Below are 21,890 nucleotides of genomic sequence, written 5' to 3'. Positions count from 1 at the left end.
TTCTCAACATTCTGAACGTCTAAATATTTAATGTTGTTCTGAAATATGAACACAGAAACACGGAACATTTTGAACTCTTTATTATGTTAGCGATTTGACAAAATTACAATCATGGTCCTGAATTGGACTCACATTTTTCTGGTCTCGACTCGGTCTCGGACCACTCGCCCCCCTCCCAGTCTCGGTCTTGAGTTGGTCTCGAACTCAACACTGATAAGTCTTTTAATGACAGATAGTACACAATATATCCATAATTGTGCACATTTTCCATAATTTTCGCCATAATTATTCATTTTCAAAGTAAACAGGATGGGACTCTTATCCTAAAGGATTCCAAAAACCTGTGACCCGGACGTACTTAGGTCTTCTTGCCTGCTTCGCAGCGGTCAACAAAGCTATTCTTTCAACCACCTCAGTAGCTTGATAGCCAACAATAAACCGAAACATTGACGGTCATAGGCCATTTTTGTGAACGTTAACTAATCTTAGTGTTTTAAACACACGTCTGTTTACGTATCTACTGGTTAAGTTTGACCTAATTTGCTCAATACATTTGCAAACCTGTTAAGATTGATACTGAGCCTAGCACTAGGATAGTCGCTAATGCTAAATAGCTAGCTAATATCTCCGACCATGAGCTCATTAAATTATTCCCCCTCTGCTAAAGAAGAGGAGGTTTGTTGCACGGAGACCGAAGCTCTGGGGCTGAACATTGTCGTGAAAGAAGAAGATGAGGGTGTTACAGTGAAAGGAGATGAAGACGTTTTCAGAATTAAAAAGGAGGAAGAGGAGGATATTACAGTGAAAGAAGAGAAAGAACATTTTGAGCCAGAAGAGGGGATAGAGGCTGTCATAGTGGAAGAAGAGGAAGTAGAAGCTTTCAGAATGAAAAAGGAGGAAGAGGAAGATATCACATTGAAAAAAGAGGAGGAGGATGTTACAGTGAAAGAAGAGAAAGAACAATATGGAGTGAAAGAGGAAGAGGGGATAGAGGCTGTCACAGTGGAAGAGGAGGAGGTAGAAGCTTTCAGAATTAAAAAGGAGGAAGAGGAGGCTGTCACAGTGGAAGAGGAGGAGGTAGAAGCTTCGATAATGAAAAGGGAGGAAGAGGAAGATATCACATTGAAAAAAGAGGAGGAGGATGTTATACTGAAAGAAGAGAGAGAACATTTTGGAGTGAAAGAGGAAGAGGATGCTATCTCAATAAAAGAGGAGAAGGAAGACGTTTTGGGAGTGAAAGAGGATGATGAGGAGGACGAAGAAGAAGGAGGGGAGGAGGAGGAGGAGACAGAAGATCTGATTAACACCAGTGAGTATTGTCTTAAAAACAGGGGGCACGAACTCTGCAGTTGTTGAACTGTGTGGTTTTTAAGGGGCGTTCTATTGACGTTCTACACATGAATGTTGTTCTTTACTGAAGGATTCTGTGATTGGTCCTTGCGGTTTTTAAAACGTTTAAACTAGTGATATATTGGCCTAGCCATTCTTTCTTGGAGAATATAAACTGGGAGGTTGGAGCCCTGAATGCTGATTGGCTGAAAGCCGTGGTATACCACGGGTATGACAAAACATACATTTTACTGCTCTAATTACGTTGGTAACCAGTTTATAATAGCAATAAGGCAACTCGGGTGTTTGTGGTATATGGCCAATATTCCACGGCTAAGGGCTGTATCCAGGCACTCCGCGTTGCGTCGTGCTTAAGAACAGCCCACAGCCGTGGAATATTGGCCACACCCCCCCAGGGCCTTATTGTTTAAATATAGCCTCATTTATAAATGCCCCACGAGCTTTAGTTCAACTGTCACAGTTCCCATCAGAACCAATACTATAGGTTAAGTTGTACATTAAGCCCACACAAATCTAAATGTAGACATTTCTAACGTATACAGTCCTAATGTTCCTGAAAAGAAAGTGGAGCTAAAATGAAAGATGAATCGTTGGTGTTTAGTTTTATAAATAAAATACGTGAAATGTCCAGACTGGGTTTAATAGCCAAACCCATTAAATAATACATTTTAAAATATAATCAATTTAAAATAAATTTAAAAAAATCCAATTGTTAAAAACAGATATTTTGTTATGTGATCTTGAATGATAATCACCGCCCCCTGAAGTTACTGAAATCATTTATTACTATTCGTCATGGAAGTAGCACTCATCACAAGGGGTGTCCAATCATATCCGCAGAGAACAACCAGTACACACCCGATTCAACTTATAAACCAATCATAGACTTCAATCAAGACTTGATTCGTTGTTACTGATTGGTTAGAACAAAAATCTACTTCCGCACTGGCCCTCTGTGGAAAGAACCACCACACTGGCCCTCTGTGGAACAGAACCACCACACCGGCCCTCTGTGGAAAGAACCACCACACCGGCCCTCTGTGGAAAAGAACCACCACACCGGCCCTCTGTGGATAAGAACCACCACACCGGCCCTCTGTGGATAAGAACCACCATACCGGCCCTCTGTGGATAAGAACCACCACACTGGCCCTCTGTGGATAAGAACCACCACACTGGCCCTCTGTGGATAAGAACCACCACACTGGCCCTCTGTGGATAAGAACCACCACACCGGCCCTCTGTGGAACAGAACCGCCACACTGGCCCTCTGTGGATAAGAACCACCACACAGGCCCTCTGTGGAACAGAACATCTCATATCAGAGAGCTCTGTGAAGTTGTTCCATATGAAGGGTGCAAAAAACCTAAAATCATCTTTTTACGCAACTCTGTTGAGACCCCCAGGGTTATCCAACTCTGTTGAGACCCCCAGGGTTATCCAACTCTGTTGAGACCGAAGGAGCCCCCAGGGTTATCCAAGCCTGAGACCAGGTTCGGTCATTCTGTTGGTCTAAATGTAATTCATGATGATAGATACATAGGAAGTTTCTACATGAGTGCTTTGTAGATAAACACAAGAAAATTCTCTCTTTGCATACAAAGAGGCCCAACCCACTTTTTGATACAAAACACAATGGTGAGATCTAGAACCATCAGCAGTAATAAACCTAAGGGCCCAATGGTGAGTTCTAGAACCATCAGCAGTAATAAACCTAAGGGCCCAATGGTGAGTTCTAGAACCATCAGCAGTAATAAACCTAAGGGCCCAATGGTGAGATCTAGAACCATCAGCAGTAATAAACCTAAGGGCCCAATGGTGAGTTCTAGAACCATCAGCAGTAATAAACCTAAGGGCCCAATGGTGAGATCTAGAACCATCAGCAGTAATAAACCTAAGGGCCCAATGGTGAGTTCTAGAACCATCAGCAGTAATAAACCTAAGGGCCCAATGGTGAGTTCTAGAACCATCAGCAGTAATAAACCTAAGGGCCCAATGGTGAGTTCTAGAACCATCAGCAGTAATAAACCTAAGGGCCCAATGGTGAGTTCTAGAACCATCAGCAGTAATAAACCTAAGGGCCTGTCGTGCCAAATAATGTCCCCCGGCCAAATAGCGTCCCCCTCTACGTCACAATGGGATTCGATAAACTATTAGCGTCCGTTGCTATATCAACGGTGTGATGACGTAATGATTAGAATTTTGGAGATCATTGCAGCCTAAATTATGTGTAACGGTTTTCTACAGGTGAAGGAGAGTCAGACCAAAATGCGGCGTGGCTATTACGATCCATGTTTAATGAAACAAAATACACACGAATCAAATACAAAACAATAAACGTAACACGAAAACCGAAACAGCCTAATACTGGTGCTAAGTAACACAGAGACAGGAACAAGGACAATCACCCAGCTAGCTAATAAAATGAAAACATTAATTCAAACAATTTTTTGGGGCACGTTGTTAACATTACAACATGAAGTCCATGTCTTAAACGTTGCTACGTTTCGTAAATGGCAAAGAGAACGTGTCATCTGCTTGACACATTAAAGTCACTTACCTTACAGACCAGGAAGTCAGGGAGAGGAGAGAGAGGATGAGGAGAGGGGATGTGGAGTCATCTGCTTGACACATTAAAGTCACTTACCTTACAGACCAGGAAGTCAGGGAGAGGAGAGGGGATGTGGAGTCATCTGCTTGACACATTAAAGTCACTTACCTTACAGACCAGGAAGTCAGGGAGAGGAGAGAGAGGATGAGGAGAGGGGATGTGGAGTCATCTGCTTGACACATTAAAGTCACTTACCTTACAGACCAGGAAGTCAGGGAGAGGAGAGAGAGGATGAGGAGAGGGGATGTGGAGTCATCTGCTTGACACATTAAAGTCACTTACCTCACAGACCAGGAAGTCAGGGAGAGGAGAGAGAGGATGAGGAGAGGGGATGTGGAGTCCTCTGCTTGACACATTAAAGTCACTTACCTTACAGACCAGGAAGTCAGGGAGAGGGGATGTGGAGTCCTCTGCTTGACACATTAAAGTCACTTACCTTACAGACCAGGAAGTCAGGGAGAGGGGATGTGGAGTCCTCTGCTTGACACATTAAAGTCACTTACCTTACAGACCAGGAAGTCAGGGAGAGGAGAGAGAGGATGAGGAGAGGGGATGTGGAGTCCTCTGCTTGACACATTAAAGTCACTTACCTTACAGACCAGGAAGTCAGGGAGAGGGGATGTGGAGTCCTCTGCTTGACACATTAAAGTCACTTACCTTACAGACCAGGAAGTCAGGGAGAGGAGAGAGAGGATGAGGAGAGGGGATGTGGAGTCATCTGCTTGACACATTAAAGTCACTTACCTTACAGACCAGGAAGTCAGGGAGAGGAGAGAGAGGATGAGGAGAGGGGATGAGGAGTCATCTGCTTGACACATTAAAGTCACTTACCTCACAGACCAGGAAGTCAGCTAATTTCCACTCCATTTCATATGCAAATCCATTTAATTCACACACTGGCTTGTCAGGCTGTGATGTTTTTTAATTTAACCTGCCCTTCCCTCATCTACACTGAAATAATATCATTTCAACAGTCTATTATGATCTCACATAGCTCAGATACGTCTCTGTTGTAGGTCCCTGGACTAGTCAGGATAACTTAGAGCTCACAGTAATGAACACCTTGTGGAACAGCTGTGAAAACCAACCTGGCATTATTTAAAATTTGAATACATAAACTTTGGTGGTTTTTGGTACTGTCATTAATTTATTTTCACAGATTTTTTTGTTGTTGTTGTGCACTTACATGGCAATCATAGACTAAAATACTGATTTCAGGAGTGTGGAATTCTGCCTGTCACTTGTTCTCAGAAAGGGGGACTTGAAGAGGGAGACAGAAAAGTCCAGACATTGCTGCTCTCTCTTTTGTTCTGAGTGTTTGCAATGCTAGTAGTTTTTAGTTCATCTGTGTATCTCTCATAGTATGTGGCCAGTTATGATACAGCAAGAAATCTTTCTCAGCAGATAATGACATCAAACAGTAGCTGTAGATGATGTAATGAAAAGTTGGAGGTAATGGTTGGTAATGGAGGACAGCAAGTGGATCCACGTCTGGGTGTTGGGCAGAAGCCCCTAGGTCCTGGAGAACAGGTAATGGAGGACAGCAGGTGGATCCACGTCTGGGTGTTGGGCAGAACCCCCTAGGTCCTGGAGAACAGGTAATGGAGGACAGCAGGTGGATCCACGTCTGGGTGTTGGGCAGAACCCCCTAGGTCCTGGAGAACAGGTAATGGAGGACAGCAGGTAGATCCACGTCTGGATGTTGGGCAGAACCCCCTAGGTCATGGAGAACAGGAAATGGAGGACAGCAGGTAGATCCACGTCTGGATGTTGGGCAGAACCCCCTAGGTCCTGGAGAACAGGAGCAGAGTTAAAGGGAACAGGGTAGGAGACAGAGACGTAAACAAGCAAACACACACGTTACACTTTACTGGGGAGAAAATGTAATGGATTAGTGCAGTGTTATAAAAATAAATTAACAGCGGGCAGTCATTTTTACCTGGTGAAAAACCTCCTCGTCCTTCTCAGTCCGTGCCTGAAGGACTCGAAGGTGTTCTGATCTGGTTCCACAACGTCCACCGGTGGGGTTTCAGTGATCTGAAAGTACGTTATACAAAAATAACAATAGACAAACAACAACACTAAGTCAATCACACATTTGAAAGACTACAGTATATGTAATAAGTGTATGCACAACTGCATTGTTTACCTCAGTCGTACTCGGCCTGGAAACTGCTGTTGTGTTCAAAGAGAATTACCTTCAGGTTATTCTCCCACCCTTCCTGGTACCAATCAAGGGACTTGCCCATGGCAGTCTTCAGGGCCTGGTTGGTCCATTCACCAAACCTGGAAGAGGGGATAGGAAAGGGATATCTATTGATAATGTAAGATATTGAAATATGTCTGATTATGTACCAGGAAAAAACAAATTTGTAAAAAAAAAAAAAGAACAAAACAAACCATTAGTGGGAATTTAGAGTTCAGCGCATTCTCTTCCTGTACTGACCTTAAATGGGCATTGACTCCACCCACTTGGTAAAGTAATAATATTATAATATAATATTGAACTCTGCTGTGGTCAAATAAAAAGAAACCATCACTAAACAACTTATCAGGGCAACATTTGAATTGGGACACTTACCGATCATGTGCCGTGGTGAAACAGGTTTGATGGGCTTCAACTCCGGCACCACAGTCTTCGCCCTCTCAAACTTCTGGCAGGCTAGACAGGGTACTGACCTTCTTAAGCAAAAAAAAAGTGTGAAATTTAAATCAAATCAAATCAAATTTATTTTATATAGCCCTTCGTACATCAGCTGATATCTCAAAGTGCTGTACAGAAACCCAGCCTAAAACCCCAAACAGCAAGCAATGCAGGTGTAGAAGCACGGTGGCTAGGAAAAACTCTCTAGAAAGGCCAAAACCTAGGAAGAAACCTTAAACATTGTGTGCTCTCTGATATGACATTCATTGAATTCATAATGATTCCAGATATAATAGAATGTGATTGATAAACAAAAAGGTTCATCCACTTGCCTCGGCTGTCCACCTCCTTGGTAATTCCCTGTCAGAAGGAAGCGTAAAGTTGATTTTGGCATTCATGCGCTTCACTCTGAAATTACCAGCATGCATCTCTGTCAGCACGGCCTCCTTCTCCTCCTTAGTAAAAAACCACCCTCCTGTGTGGCTGGCCATCCTTTCCCCAGTAGGTAGATATATGCATGGCCTCCTTCTCCTCCGTAGTAAAAACCACCCTCCTGTGTGGCTGGCCATCCTTTCCCCGGTAGGTAGATATATGCATGGCCTCCTTCTCCTCCGTAGTAAAAACCACCCTCCTGTGTGGCTGGCCATCCTTTCCCCGGTAGGTAGATATATGAACGGCCTCCTTCTCCTCCTTAGTAAAAAACCACCCTCCTGTGTGGCTGGCCATCCTTTCCCCAGTAGGTAGATATATGATTGCCTAACAAGTTGGAAGAGAAGAGTTGTTGAAATACTCAAGTCTAAGTATATTTGCACTGCTGTCTTTCTCTCTCTGTCTTCCACTCTCTTCCCACCTCTCTCACTTTCATCCCCCCCATCTCTCTCTTCCCCACCTCTCTCACTTTCATCCCCTCCCATCTCTCTGTCTTCCACTCTCTTCCCACCTTTCTCACTTTCATCCCCCCATCTCTCTCTTCCCCACCTCTCTCACTTTCATCCCCTCCCATCTCTCTGTCTTCCACTCTCTTCCCACCTCTCTCACTTTCATCTGTCCCCCCCCCCCCCTCTGTGTCTGTCTAGCGTTGATTGATCAGGTTTAACATATAGCTAAACACCTCAATATGACATACAGTTGAAGTCAGAACTTTACATACACCTTGGTCAAATACTTTTAAACTTTTGACATTTAGTCCTAGTAAAAAATTCCCTGTCTTAGGTGAGTTAGGATCACCACTTTATTTTGGACAGGATCCAGGCATCCAAATGATTAGGGTGGATCCCACCCTCCTTATAGAGCACATATGTCAGAGTCAAGGCCCGCGGGCCACATCCGGCCCGCAAGAAGGTTTTTTACGGCCCCTGGGATGATCTTGATTTATTATTAGAACCGGCCCGCAGCAAGCCGGCAGCCCGCAGATCTTTTACACGCACCAATACTACATTTCCCACAATGCAAAGGTGACGCACCGAGCAGTAGGCTGCTTCATTTCAATATTTATTGGCACAGCAGTCGTCAGCATCACAGTAAAATTAACTTTCAGATACCCATCAAAAATGGCAAAACGGAAGGTGGATACTGAGAACCGGGGGTTTCAAACAAGGTGGGAGTCGGAGTATATGTTCACGAAGGTAGCTGGAAAACCTGTGTGTCTTCTGTGTGGAGAAAGTGTGGCGGTACTGAAAGAGTATAATCTGAGACGACATTATGAAACGAAACACGCGAACAAAAACAAGAATATGGACATGGAACAAAGGCTACAAAAGGCAGAGGAATTAAAACGAGGCCTCAAATCTCGACAGGCTCTGTTCAAAAAAGCCAAATCACAAGGCCAGGCTGCTGTCAAGGCCAGTTTTATTTTGGCAGAAGAGATCGCTAAATCATTTACGGAGGGGGATTTCATCAAAAACTGCATGATTAAAGTTTGTGACGAAGTTTGCCCAGAAAAAAGGCAACTCTTTTTAAATGTGAGTCTGAGCAGAAACACCATTGCCGAGAGAGTAGACCAGTTGTCCATCAATCTAAAAGAGCAGCTTGTGAAAAAGGGAAAAGATTTTATTGCATATTCCTTGGCTGTGGATGAGAGCACCGACATTTCTGACATTGCCCAGTTGTCAATTTTCATCCGCGGAGTGGACTCCAACCTAAGCGTGACAGAGGAGTTTTTGGCTTTACGTCCTATGCATGGCACAACTACGGGGCATGATTTGTATGAAGAGGTGTCAAGATGTGTAAATGAGATGGAGCTGCCTTGGGAAAAACTCGTGGGCTTGACAACCGACGGAGCACCTGCGATGTGTGGACACAGGAGCGGACTGGTGGCGAAGATACGGGAAAAGATGCAAGAGGAAAACGCGACAGGTGAGCTGACAGCTTATCATTGTATCATACACCAGGAAGCGTTGTGCGGTAAAGCCTTGAAAATGGAGCATGTAATGAGCATCATCACGCGCACAGTTAACTTTATCAGAGCCAAAGGTTTGAATCACCGCCAGTTCAAGGCATTTCTGACGGAGTTAGAAACGGAGCATGGTGATTTGCCTTATCACACAGAGGTGCGATGGCTAAGCCAGGGAAAGGTGCTTCAAAGATGTTTCGAGCTTCGTGAGGAGATTTGTCTGTTCTTGGACAGCAAAGGGAAAGACACAACACAACTCCGAGACGAAATGTTTCTGTGTGAAATGGCTTTTCTGTGTGACATTACGAGTCATCTGAATGCAATAAACTTGCAGCTGCAGGGTCGGGATCGTGTCATCTCTGATATGTACAGTACAGTGAAGGCATTTAAAACCAAACTGACTCTGTGGGAGACGCAGATGCGGAAAGAAAATTTGAGCCACTTTCCCAGCTGCCAGACCATGAAAGAGAAGCTCTCTACCAGTGCGTTCCCGAGCACACAGTTGGCTGATAAAATAGGTATGCTTGCCGCTGACTTTCGACGCCGATTTGCTGACTTTGAAGCACAAAAAAGCAGGTTGGAACTGCTCGGTAACCCATTTGCTGTTGACGTGGAAAGCTCACCACCAAACCTCCAAATGGAGTTGATTGACCTCCAATGCAATGATGCACTGAGGGCAAAATATGCGGCAGTGGGTGCTGCGGAGTTCGCCCGTTTCCTCCCCGGCACAATGCCCCAGCTGCGCATCCAGGCTGCTCAAACGTTGTCTATGTTTGGCAGCACATACCTGTGTGAACAACTGTTTTCTTTGATGAACCTGAACAAAACATCACACAGAAGTTGACTTACTGCTGAACACCTCCACTCAATTCTGAGGATTTCTTCAGCTCAGAGCCTTACCCCGAACATTGATGAACTTGTGGAAAAGATGGGACACCACCAAGTATCACCCTCAACCTCAAACAAGTGAACATTACTGTGCAATCACATATTTAGAGTTTTTACTCAGTTCAAGTTTAAAAGTTAAAATTTAATATTTGTTTTCACTGCATGTTACTTCTCCTTAAACAAAGTGTTGTTTTTGATTAATAGATTTTTGCACTTTATTTTTTTGTATTTCAATCCAATTATATTTTAAAAATATTTCAGTTGAGTGGATGATAGAAAATTGCTATTATTGTTTTTTCTTTGAAGTAAATTTAGCCCACTTTTGCTAAAATAGAAAATATAGTCTACTGATGGTGCCTTGAATACCGGTTTCTTTCATTTAATGTTCATGTTATGGGGATATTTATATAAAGGAAATTTGTCTTTTGTGTCTGTTGAAAATTAAAGATTACTGACAGAGCCATAAGAAAATATTGCTTTATTTATCTGATCATATTGTAATATATTTGTTAGGTTTTCAGTAGGTTCAATTAGGTTCACTAGACTATATGCGTCATTTAAAAAATTTTCAATGAACATTCGAACAGTCCGGCCCTCGTCTTGTAGCTGATTTTTTTATTTGGCCCTCCGTCCATTTGACTTTGACACCCCTGTTATAGAGCATCGTCTGCTTCCAAAAGGTGTCAAAGTTCCCTGCAAAAGGGACGGGGAGGACAAAATGGCTCCGTAAAGAAAACACTGTGTTTCAGAGAGCATTCGTTAATTTGCTTTCTTTTTCGCTTGAAAAAGTGGTAGAAAACCCTAACCCAAAATAAATTACCCTACAACGAGTCTTGACGGCTATTTCTCAAAAGTTTCAGACAACATGCCCAGCAGAACTACTAAGAACTCGACCAGAACCACCACCCCATGTAGGAGGAGCTAAACACAAGGATAAATACGGATACAACCACCACATTAACTGGTTGAAACAGGAAATAGAATTTAAAACTGGTACGCATACACCACCACATTAACTGGTTGAAACAGGAAATAGAATTTAAAACTGGTATGGATACAACCACCACATTAACTGGTTAAAACAGGAAATAGATTTAAAAACTGGTACGGATACAACCACCACATTAACTGGTTGAAACAGGAAATAGATTTAAAAACTGGTACGGATACAACCACCACATTAACTGGTTGAAACAGGAAATAGATTTAAAAACTGGTACGGATACAACCACCACATTAACTGGTTGAAACAGGAAATAGAATTAAAAACTGGTACGGATACAACCACCACATTAACTGGTTGAAACAGGAAATAGAATTAAAAACTGGTACGGATACAACCACCACATTAACTGGTTGAAACAGGGAAATAGCAGAAAATGTTAATAATTTGTAGTTATTTATTTGCATCCAAAGTTAGAAGTGTGATCAATAGTTACACTTTTACCCTGAGCTTGTTTTTCCTCCATTATTTGTAAACAATGTAGGCCTAATTGTAAACAAAGACTTATTCGCTCAACATGGTTACAACTATAATTTTGCATCCATAGCGCTGTCAATGAATTTGAGTGGTTATGTTTCTCTAACCCCCATCCCTCAGCTTTATACCAAAACTGTGGCAGGATGTTGTTTGAACTGCAGATTTCCCCTTTAGATCTAGTAGCCTACCAAATAACAACAATGTATTATATACTGAGAGACCTAATCTAGTCTAATACATGTATCCTATACTGACTAGTCTAATACATGTATCCTATACTGACTAGTCTATTTATCCATTAGGTCTAATACATGTATCCTATACTGACTAGTCTATTTATCCATTAGGTCTATTACATGTATCCTATACTGACTAGTCTAATACATGTATCCTATACTGACTAGTCTAATACATGTATCCTATACTGACTAGTCTAATACATGTATCCTATACTGACTAGTCTATTTATCCATTAGGTCTAATACATGTATCCTATACTGACTAGTCTATTTATCCATTAGGTCTATTACATGTATCCTATACTGACTAGTCTATTACATGTATCCTATACTGACTAGTCTAATACATGTATCCTATACTGACTAGTCTATTTATCCATTAGGTCTAATACATGTATCCTATACTGACTAGTCTATTTATCCATTAGGTCTATTACATGTATCCTATACTGACTAGTCTAATACATGTATCCTATACTGACTAGTCTAATACATGTATCCTATACTGACTAGTCTATTACATTTATCCTATACTGACTAGTCTAATACATGTATCCTATACTGACTAGTCTAATACATGTATCCTATACTGACTAGTCTAATACATGTATCCTATACTGACTAGTCTATTACATGTATCCTATACTGACTAGTCTATTACATGTATCCTATACTGACTAGTCTAATACATGTATCCTATACTGACTAGTCTATTTATCCATTAGGTCTATTACATGTATCCTATACTGACTAGTCTATTTATCTATTAGGTCTAATACATGTATCCTATACTGACTAGTCTATTACATGTATCCTATACTGACTAGTCTATTTATCCATTAGGTCTATTACATGTATCCTATACTGACTAGTCTAATACATGTATCCTATACTGACTAGTCTAATACATGTATCCTATACTGACTAGTCTATTACATTTATCCTATACTGACTAGTCTAATACATGTATCCTATACTGACTAGTCTAATACATGTATCCTATACTGACTAGTCTAATACATGTATCCTATACTGACTAGTCTAATACATGTATCCTATACTGACTAGTCTAATACATGTATCCTATACTGACTAGTCTATTACATGTATCCTATACTGACTAGTCTAATACATGTATCCTATACTGACTAGTCTATTTATCCATTAGGTCTAATACATGTATCCTATACTGACTAGTCTATTTATCCATTAGGTCTATTACATGTATCCTATACTGACTAGTCTAATACATGTATCCTATACTGACTAGTCTAATACATGTATCCTATACTGACAAGTCTATTACATTTATCCTATACTGACTAGTCTAATACATGTATCCTATACTGACTAGTCTAATACATGTATCCTATACTGACTAGTCTAATACATGTATCCTATACTGACTAGTCTATTACATGTATCCTATACTGACTAGTCTATTACATGTATCCTATACTGACTAGTCTATTTACCTGTTAGGTCTATTACATGTGTCCTATACTGACTAGTCTATTACATGTATTCTATACTGACTAGTCTAATTATCTATTAGGTCTAATACATGTATCCTATACTGACTAGTCTATTACATGTATCCTATACTGACTAGTCTATTACATGTATCCTATACTGACTAGTCTATTTACCTGTTAGGTCTATTACATGTGTCCTATACTGACTAGTCTATTACATGTATTCTATACTGACTAGTCTAATTATCTATTAGGCCTAATACATGTATCCTATACTGACTAGTCTAACACATGTATCCTATACTGACTAGTCTATTTATCCATCAGGTCTAATACATGTATCCTATACTGACTAGTCTATTTATCCATTAGGTCTAATACATGTATTCTATACTGATTAGTCTAATACATGTATTCTATACTGACTAGTCTATTACATGTATCCTATACTGACTAGTCTATTACATGTATCCTATACTGACTAGTCTATTACATGTATCCTATACTGACTAGTCTATTACATGTATCCTATACTGACTAGTCTATTTATCTATTAGGTCTAATACATGTATCCTATACTGACTAGTCTATTTATCTATTAGGTCTAATACATGTATCCTATACTGACTAGTCTATTTATCCATTAGGTCTAATACATGTATCCTATACTGACTAGTCTATTTATCCATTAGGTCTAATACATGTATCCTATACTGACTAGTCTATTTATCCATTAGGTCTAATACATGTATCCTATACTGACCTATACTGACTAGTCTATTTATCCATTGCTCTTTTATTGAGTGATCTAGTCTAGATTAAACCTCATAGGTAGACAGTTTTACCATGTGGAGGTTTCATTCAGGTCTCTCTGTTTAACCAAATACTCTGTCTTTGACAGGAGAGAGAACAGACTCTCATTCTGAAAGCGGGACGAGTCCTTCAGAAGAACCTGACCCAGAGACATCCAAACCAGCAAGAGCACACCACTGCTCCCAGTGTGGGAAGAGATTTATCCGGTTAGGGCACCTGAAAGAACATATGAAAACACATACAGGGGAGAAGCCTTATCACTGCTCCCAGTGTGGAAAGGGTTTTGGACAGTCAGGGCATCTAAAGGTGCATGAAAGAAGACACACTGGAGAGAAGCCATATCAATGCTCCCAGTGTGAAAAGAAATGTTTCTCACCAGGGGACCTGAAGTCACATGAGAGAACACACACACAGTCTTTAGAGAGGCCTTTCCAATGCGCTCAGTGTGGAAAGAGATTTATCCAGTCATCGCATCTGAAAGAGCATGAAAGAATACACACAGGAGAGAAGCCGTATCAATGCTCTCAGTGTGGAAAGGGTTTTAGATACTCAGGGCATTTAAAAGTGCATGAAAGAACACACACTGGAGAGAAGCCGTATCAATGCTCCCAGTGTCAAAAGGGTTTTTTCTCACCAGGGGACCTGAGAAAACACGAGAGAACACATTTAGTAGATAGGCCTTTCCAATGCTCTCAATGTGGAAAGAGATTTATGCAGTCATCACATCTGAAAAAACACAAGAGAATACACACAGGCGAACAACCATTCCAATGCTCTCATTGTGGAAAAAGTTTTACCCGTTTAGGGAACTTGAAAACGCATGAGATGACACACACAGGAGAGAAGCCTTTCCACTGCTCCTTCTGTGGAAAACGTTTTACCCATTTAGGGAACCTGAAAATGCATGAGATGACACACACAGGAAATAAGCCTTATCACTGCTCCCAGTGTGGAAAAGGTTTTGGACACTCAGGGCATCTAAAAGTGCATGAAAGAACACACACTGGAGAGAAGCCATATCAATGCTCCCAATGTGAAAGTAAATTTTTCTCATCAGGGGACCTGAAATCACATGAGAGAACACACACTGTAGAGAGGCCTTTCCAATGCTCTCAGTGTGGAAAGAGTTTTACCCGGTTAGGGAATCTGAATATGCATTTGAGAACACACACAGGGGAGAAGCCATACCACTGTTCAGACTGTGGAAAGAGATTTATCCAGCTAGGGGACCTGAAATCACATGAGCGGACACACACAGGAGATAAGCCTTTCCAATGCTCTCAGTGTGGAAAAAGTTTTGCCTGGTTAGGGAACTTGAAAATGCATGAGAGAATACACACAGGAGAGAAGCCTTTCCACTGCTCCTTGTGCGGAAAGAGTTTTACCTTTTTAGGGACACTAAAAAAGCATGAGATGACACACACAGGAGAGAAGCCTTTCCAATGCTCCCAATGTGGAAAGAGTTTTACCCAGTTAGTGAACCTGAAAAGGCATGAAGGAACACACACAGGATAGAATCCTTTCCAGTGTTCTCAGTGTGGAAAGACATTTTCCCAGTCAGAGGACATGAAATCACATGAGAGAATAGAGAGACTGTGTTCTGACTTATAGTTTTGACAAACTTTTTGTGCTTTGGTTTATGTCACATTAAATAAAATTGTAAGAAAAAAAATAGGCTTACTTTTGTTCTTAGTTAATTTTTTCTCTCAAAACATGTTCACATCTAAAATTAGAATAGATTTTGCATGTATTTGATTTTCATTATGAATTGTTGTTGATAAATATAAACCCTTAAGTTTCATTATATGATTTGGATATTGTTATTTAAAAATAAAAAAAATGTAATTAATCATTCATGTGTTTTTCTTGATTCTGATCTTAAACCTCTGGAATTTAGTCGTTGTGTTTTTCATTGAGTTAATTTGTGTAGTAGTTATTATTAAGCTGTGTGATAATTAGATGACGTTGTTCTGATAACATTTGATAAGTTGTTGACCTGATAAAACATGTACTACCTCAATGTAGTGTCCATCAGTACTCTTCCATCAGATAAAACACAGGTGCTGATTTGTACAAATGATTTGATTATTTCAACATTTAACTGAATAAAAGTAAACTGATGTTTTTTTAAACTGTGTGGATGTTAATTTTATACACCTATATCTATGTATTGTTACACCATGTAGGAGCAGTATAGACCTAGTCTGTTCATTATTGTCACGACTTCCGCCGAAGTTGGCTCCCCTGCCTGTTCGGGCGGTGCTCGGCGGTCGTCGTCACCGTCCTACTAGCCACCATCGATCCCTTTTTCGTTTGTCTGTTGGTTTTGTCTTATTAGTTTCACCTGTGTGTATTTTAGTTTATTGACGTCCTTATTTATAGTAGGTTGTCCCGCCCTTGTTTCGTGCGGGATTGTTTTGGTTTCATGTATTTTAGTGAATACGTATTGTGTTATTTGCTCCGATATATCTTAATCCTGTGTTGGATTATTTCACCCTGTTTTCGGGTTTTCAGTGTTTGTTCCGGAGAATAAACTATCGACTCACTGCACCTGCTCTCTGCGCTTGATTCCACCTACCTTGTTAATACGTGACAATTATATACATGATGTATTGTTACACCATGTAGGAGCAGTATAGACCTAGTCTGTTCATTATATACATCTACATGATGTATTGTTACACCATGTAGGAGCAGTATAGACCTAGTCTGTTCATTATATACATGATGTATTGTTACACCATGTAGGAGCAGTATAGACCTAGTCTGTTCATTATATACATGATGTATTGTTACACCATGTAGGAGCAGTATAGACCTAGTCTGTTCATTATATACATCTACATGATGTATTGTTACGTTCCTTATATACAGAGCATTTGGAAAGTATTCAGACCCCTTGACTTTTTTCCCACATTTTGTTACGTTACAGCCTTATTCGAAAATGTATGAAATAGTTTTTCCCCCCTCAATCTGCAAACAATACCTCAAAATGACAAACGCAAAAAAATGGTTTTGTAAAATGATTTTGCAAATGTATTAAAAATAAACAACTGAAATATTCAGAATGAGTAAGTGTGTCTGTTTGACTGATATTGTGTATTGGGTATTCAGACCCTTTACTCAGTACTGTGTTGAAGCATCTTTGGCAGCGATTACAGCCTCGAATCTTCTTGGGTATGACGGTGTATTTATCCCCAGGAAACACCCGAGCCCAGGTGTGTCCCATTTTGCTGATGAGAGACAAGGTGACCGGGGGGGGGGGGGGGGGGGGGGTTTGAGCGGGCTGCCTCCTCGCTGGTTACTATGTTGCAATATCAATATTCTCAGAACCACTATGTTGATACAATGTTTCAATATTCTCAGAACCACTATGACACAATGTTTCAATATTCTCAGAACCACTATGTTGACACAATGTTTCAATATTCTCAGAGCCACTATGACACAATGTTTCAATATTCTCAGAACCACTATGTTGACACAATGTTTCAATATTCTCAGAGCCACTATGACACAATGTTTCAATATTCTCAGAACCACTATGTTGACACAATGTTTCAATATTCTCAGAACCACTATGACACAATGTTTCAATATTCTCAGAGCCACTATGTTGACACAATGTTTCAATATTCTCAGAACCACTATGTTGACATAATGTTTCAATATTCTCAGAACCACTATGACATAATGTTTCAATATTCTCAGAACCACTATGTTGACACAATGTTTCAATATTCTCAGAACCACTATGACATAATGTTTCAATATTCTCAGAACCACTATGTTGACATAATGTTTCAATATTCTCAGAACCACTATGTTGACACAATGTTTCAATATTCTCAGAACCACTATGTTGACACAATGTTTCAATATTCTCAGAACCACTATGACATAATGTTTCAATATTCTCAGAACCACTATGTTGACACAATGTTTCAATATTCTCAGAACCACTATGACATAATGTTTCAATATTCTCAGAACCACTATGTTGACACAATGTTTCAATATTCTCAGAACCACTATGACATAATGTTTCAATATTCTCAGAACCACTATGTTGACACAATGTTTCAATATTCTCAGAACCACTATGACATAATGTTTCAATATTCTCAGAACCACTATGTTGACACAATGTTTCAATATTCTCAGAACCACTATGACATAATGTTTCAATATTCTCAGAACCACTATGTTGACACAATGTTTCAATATTCTCAGAACCACTATGACACAATGTTTCAATATTCTCAGAACCACTATGTTGACACAATGTTTCAATATTCTCAGAACCACTATGACATAATGTTTCAATATTCTCAGAGCCACTATGTTGATACTATTTTGAACTGGAGTAAATGCTGCACTTAGTAACAATGACCAACACAATTGCAGTTAAACTTGAATACATTAGCCTACCATGACTATATCCATGTGTTGTCACTATCATGTATCCTACCATGACTATATCCAACCCAGCTCCATGTGTTGCCACTATCATGTATCCTACCATTACTATATCCAACCCAGCTCCATGTGTTGCCACTATCATGTATCCTACCATGACTATATCCAACAAACTCAGGAAACAGCTGTCACTATCCCTAGATAATCCAGTAATGAGAGAAATGTAATAGAATATTTAGGGTCCTATCAAATCTGATTAGAATTGTTTGCCTAATTTTGTTTTCACATGTTGTTTTTTGGAGGTTTCTAATTTGTCCCAGTTTTTCTGATTTTCACTATCTCAAAATCACACTTATCAGAAAAACAACAATACTTAAACCACATCAGGAGACCACTTTTGAAGTCTGAGAAAAATCTAAGAAATTTTCATTTTTGGTTGTAGATACCCTTTAATTCAAGTGGCACCAGCAAGAGTGCTTGGTAAGTGGTGTCTCTGTAGCACACATCTGGGGCTCCACGCAAGATCTCACCCCGTGGGGTCAAAATGATCACAAGAACGGTGAGCAAAAATCCCAGAACCACACGGGGGGACCTAGTGAATGACCTGCAGAGAGCTGGGACCAAAGTAACAAAGCCTACCATCAGTAACACACTACGCCGCCAGGGACTCAAATCCTGCAGTGCCAGACCCCCCTGCTTAAGCCAGTACATGTCCAGGCCTGTCTGAAGTTTGCTAGAGAGCATTTGGATGATCCAGAAGAAGATTGGGAGAATGTCATATGGTCAGATGAAACCAAAATATACATTTTTGGTAAAAACTCAACTCGTAGTGTTTGGAAGACAAAGAATGCTGAGTTGCATCCAAAGAACACCATACCTACTGTGAAGCATGGGGGTGGAAACATCATGCTTTGGGGCTGTTTTTCTGCAAAGGGACCAGGACGACGAATGAAAGGAAAAGAATGAATGGGGCCATGTATCGTGAGATTTTGAGTGAAAACCTCCTTCCATCAGCAAGGGCATTGAAGATGAAACGGGTTTGGGTCTTTCAGCATGACAATGATCCCAAACACACCGCCCGGGCAACGAAGGAGTGGCTTCGTAAGAAGCATTTCAAGGTCCTGGAGTGGCCTAGCCAGTCTCCAGATCTCAACACCATAGAAAATCTTTGGAGGGAGTTGAAAGTCTGTGTTGCCCAGCAACAGCACCAAAACATCACTGCTCTAGAGGAGATCTGCATGGAGGAATGGGCCAAAATACCAGCAACAGTGTGTGAAAACCTTGTGAAGATTTACAGAAAACGTTTGACCTCTGTCATTGCCAACAAAGGGTATATAACAAAGTATTGAGATAAACTTTTGTTATTGACCAAATACTTATTTTCCACCATAATTTGCAAATACATTCATAAAAAATCCTACAATGTGATTTTCTGGATTTCTTTTCTCATTTTGTCTGTCATAGTTGAAGTGTACTTATGATGAAAATTACAGGCCTCTCTCATCTTTTTAAGTGGGAGAACTTGCACAATTGGTGGCTGACTAAATACTTTTTTGCCCCACTGTACAAGAACACACACATACATGTAATAGTGCCAGACATGCACCTAAACATATACAGTTGGCATTGCTGTTATGGTTTTTGTTGTCCTTGATATATTTTGTTTTTAATATATATAATTTTTTTGCATTGTTGTTTGCTGTTTTCTTCTGTCTTTTTCTTTTTTTCTCTTTCTCTTGGTTGTTGGTGCATTGTGGGGGTTCTTGGGGAATGGAATTATAATTTTTTATTATTCTTTTGGGGGGGATTGTGGGAGGGGTCTCGAATGGTTGAGGGACAGCTATTGGGGCACTGTGGGGGGGGATCTTGGAGGGTTCAGGTTCACGTTTTTTTGGCCTGGTGGTAGATCAGTCAACGTGCCCTTGAGCAGGGCATTGACCCTGGATGCTTCTGTGTGTCGCTCTGAATGGGAGTCTGTTGGATGACTGGTGTGATGTAGTTGCTGATCGGCTTCACTGCAAGTATATTGTATGTTTCGGATATTCAATAATAATAAAAAATCGAACAAAAAAAATAAATAAATAAGGAAATCTGAAATGTCTTGAGTCAATAAGTATTCAACGTCTTTGTTATGGCAAGGAGCCTAAAGCCTAAATAAGTTTGGGAGTAATCATTTGCTTAACAAGTCACATAATAAATTGCATGGACTCACTGTGTGCAATAATAGTGTTTAACATGATTTTTGAATGACTACCTCATCTCCGTACCCCACACATCAAATTGTCTGTAAGGTTCCTCAGTCAAGGAGTGAATTTACATCACAGATTCAACCAATACCTCACAAAGAAGGACACCTATTGGTAGAGAGGAAAAAAAACAAAAAACATCTGAGATTGAATGTCCCTTTGAGGTGAAGTTATTAATTGCACTTTGGATGGTGTATCAATACACCCAGTCACTACAAAAGATACAGACGTCCTTCCTAACTCAGTTGCTGGAGAGGAAGGAAACCGCTCAGGGATTTCACCATGAGGCCAATGGTGACTTTAAAACTTTGTATCTGTTTTATAGCTGTGATAGGAGAACTGAGGATGGATCAACGACATTGTAGTTGCTCTACAATACTCACCTAATTGGCAGAGTGAAAACAAGGAAGTCTGTACAGCATACAAATATTTAAAAAATATTTATAAATATTCCAAAACACGCATCCTATTTGCAACAAGCCACTAAAGTAATACTGCAAAACATGTGGCAAAGCAATTCACTTCTTGTCCTGAATACAAAAAAGTGTTATGTTCGAGGTAAATCTGAGTACCACTCTCCATATTTTCAATCATAGTGGTGGCTGCATCATGTTATGGGTATGCTTGTAAGCGTTAAGGACTGGGGAGTTTTTCAGAATAAAAAAACGAACTGAATGGAGCTAAACACAGGCAAAATCCTAGAGGAAAACCTGGTTCAGTCTGCTTTCCACCAGACACTGGGAGATTAATTCACATATCAACAGGACAACAACCTAAAACACAAGGCCAAATCTACACTGGGGTTGCTTACTAAGAAGACAGTGAGTGTTCCTGATTGACCGATTACAGTTTTGACTTAAATCTACTTGAAAATCTATGGCAAGGCCTGGAAATGGTTCATTAGCAATGATTAACAACCAATTTGACAGAGCTTGAAGAATGTAAAAAAAAAATGGACAATGAGCTCTTAGAGATTTTCCCAGAAAGACTCACAGCCATAATCGCTGTCAAATTGCTTAATTAAACTCCAGGCAGCAGATGGCGACGTGAATCTTTCAGGTGATGCTTCTTGCGTGACGTATAATCTAGTGGACAGGACGCTCAAGAACCACAACACGGCTACTGTTTAAAACACCTCGGTAGCTTGCTAGCCAACATGCAACCGAAACATTGAAGCTCTTTAGACCACTTTTGTGAATATTCATCTCGTTGTTTTAAAAACAGTTCTGTTGAGTTAACTTTAACGTAATGTACTTGTTACATTTGCACACTTGTTCTGAGCCTAGCACTCGGCTAGTCGCTAATGCTAACTAGCTAGCTAGCATCCACAACC

At 40.3% G+C, this 21,890-nt stretch overlaps 1 protein-coding gene across 1 annotated transcript; it reads left to right on the top strand.

The window, feature by feature from the left end:
• The first annotated feature begins 518 nt into the window (after positions 1–518).
• Positions 519–16,085, top strand: LOC139395711 (zinc finger protein 431-like). The gene is made up of 2 exons (XM_071143054.1): positions 519–1,309; positions 13,981–16,085. Exons 1-2 carry the CDS (start codon positions 634–636, stop codon positions 15,405–15,407), a joined length of 2,103 nt encoding a protein of 700 aa, XP_070999155.1. The 5' UTR covers positions 519–633; the 3' UTR covers positions 15,408–16,085.
• The last annotated feature ends 5,805 nt before the right edge of the window (positions 16,086–21,890 follow it).

This window comes from Oncorhynchus clarkii, unplaced genomic scaffold (genome assembly GCF_045791955.1).
Source record: "Oncorhynchus clarkii lewisi isolate Uvic-CL-2024 unplaced genomic scaffold, UVic_Ocla_1.0 unplaced_contig_7010_pilon_pilon, whole genome shotgun sequence".
NCBI classification, from domain to species: Eukaryota; Metazoa; Chordata; class Actinopteri; order Salmoniformes; family Salmonidae; genus Oncorhynchus; species Oncorhynchus clarkii.
Note: the sequence above shows the minus strand (reverse complement) of the source record. Positions and strands in the feature narration are given on the sequence as shown.

Coding starts and splice junctions, on each gene's coding strand:
- LOC139395711 (XM_071143054.1), top strand. CDS start 634: ATGAGCTCATTAAATTATTCCCCCTCTGCTAAAGAAGAGGAGGTTTGT. Junction 1,310..13,980: donor AGAAGATCTGATTAACACCA/GTGAGTATTGTC, acceptor TGTCTTTGACAG/GAGAGAGAACAGACTCTCAT.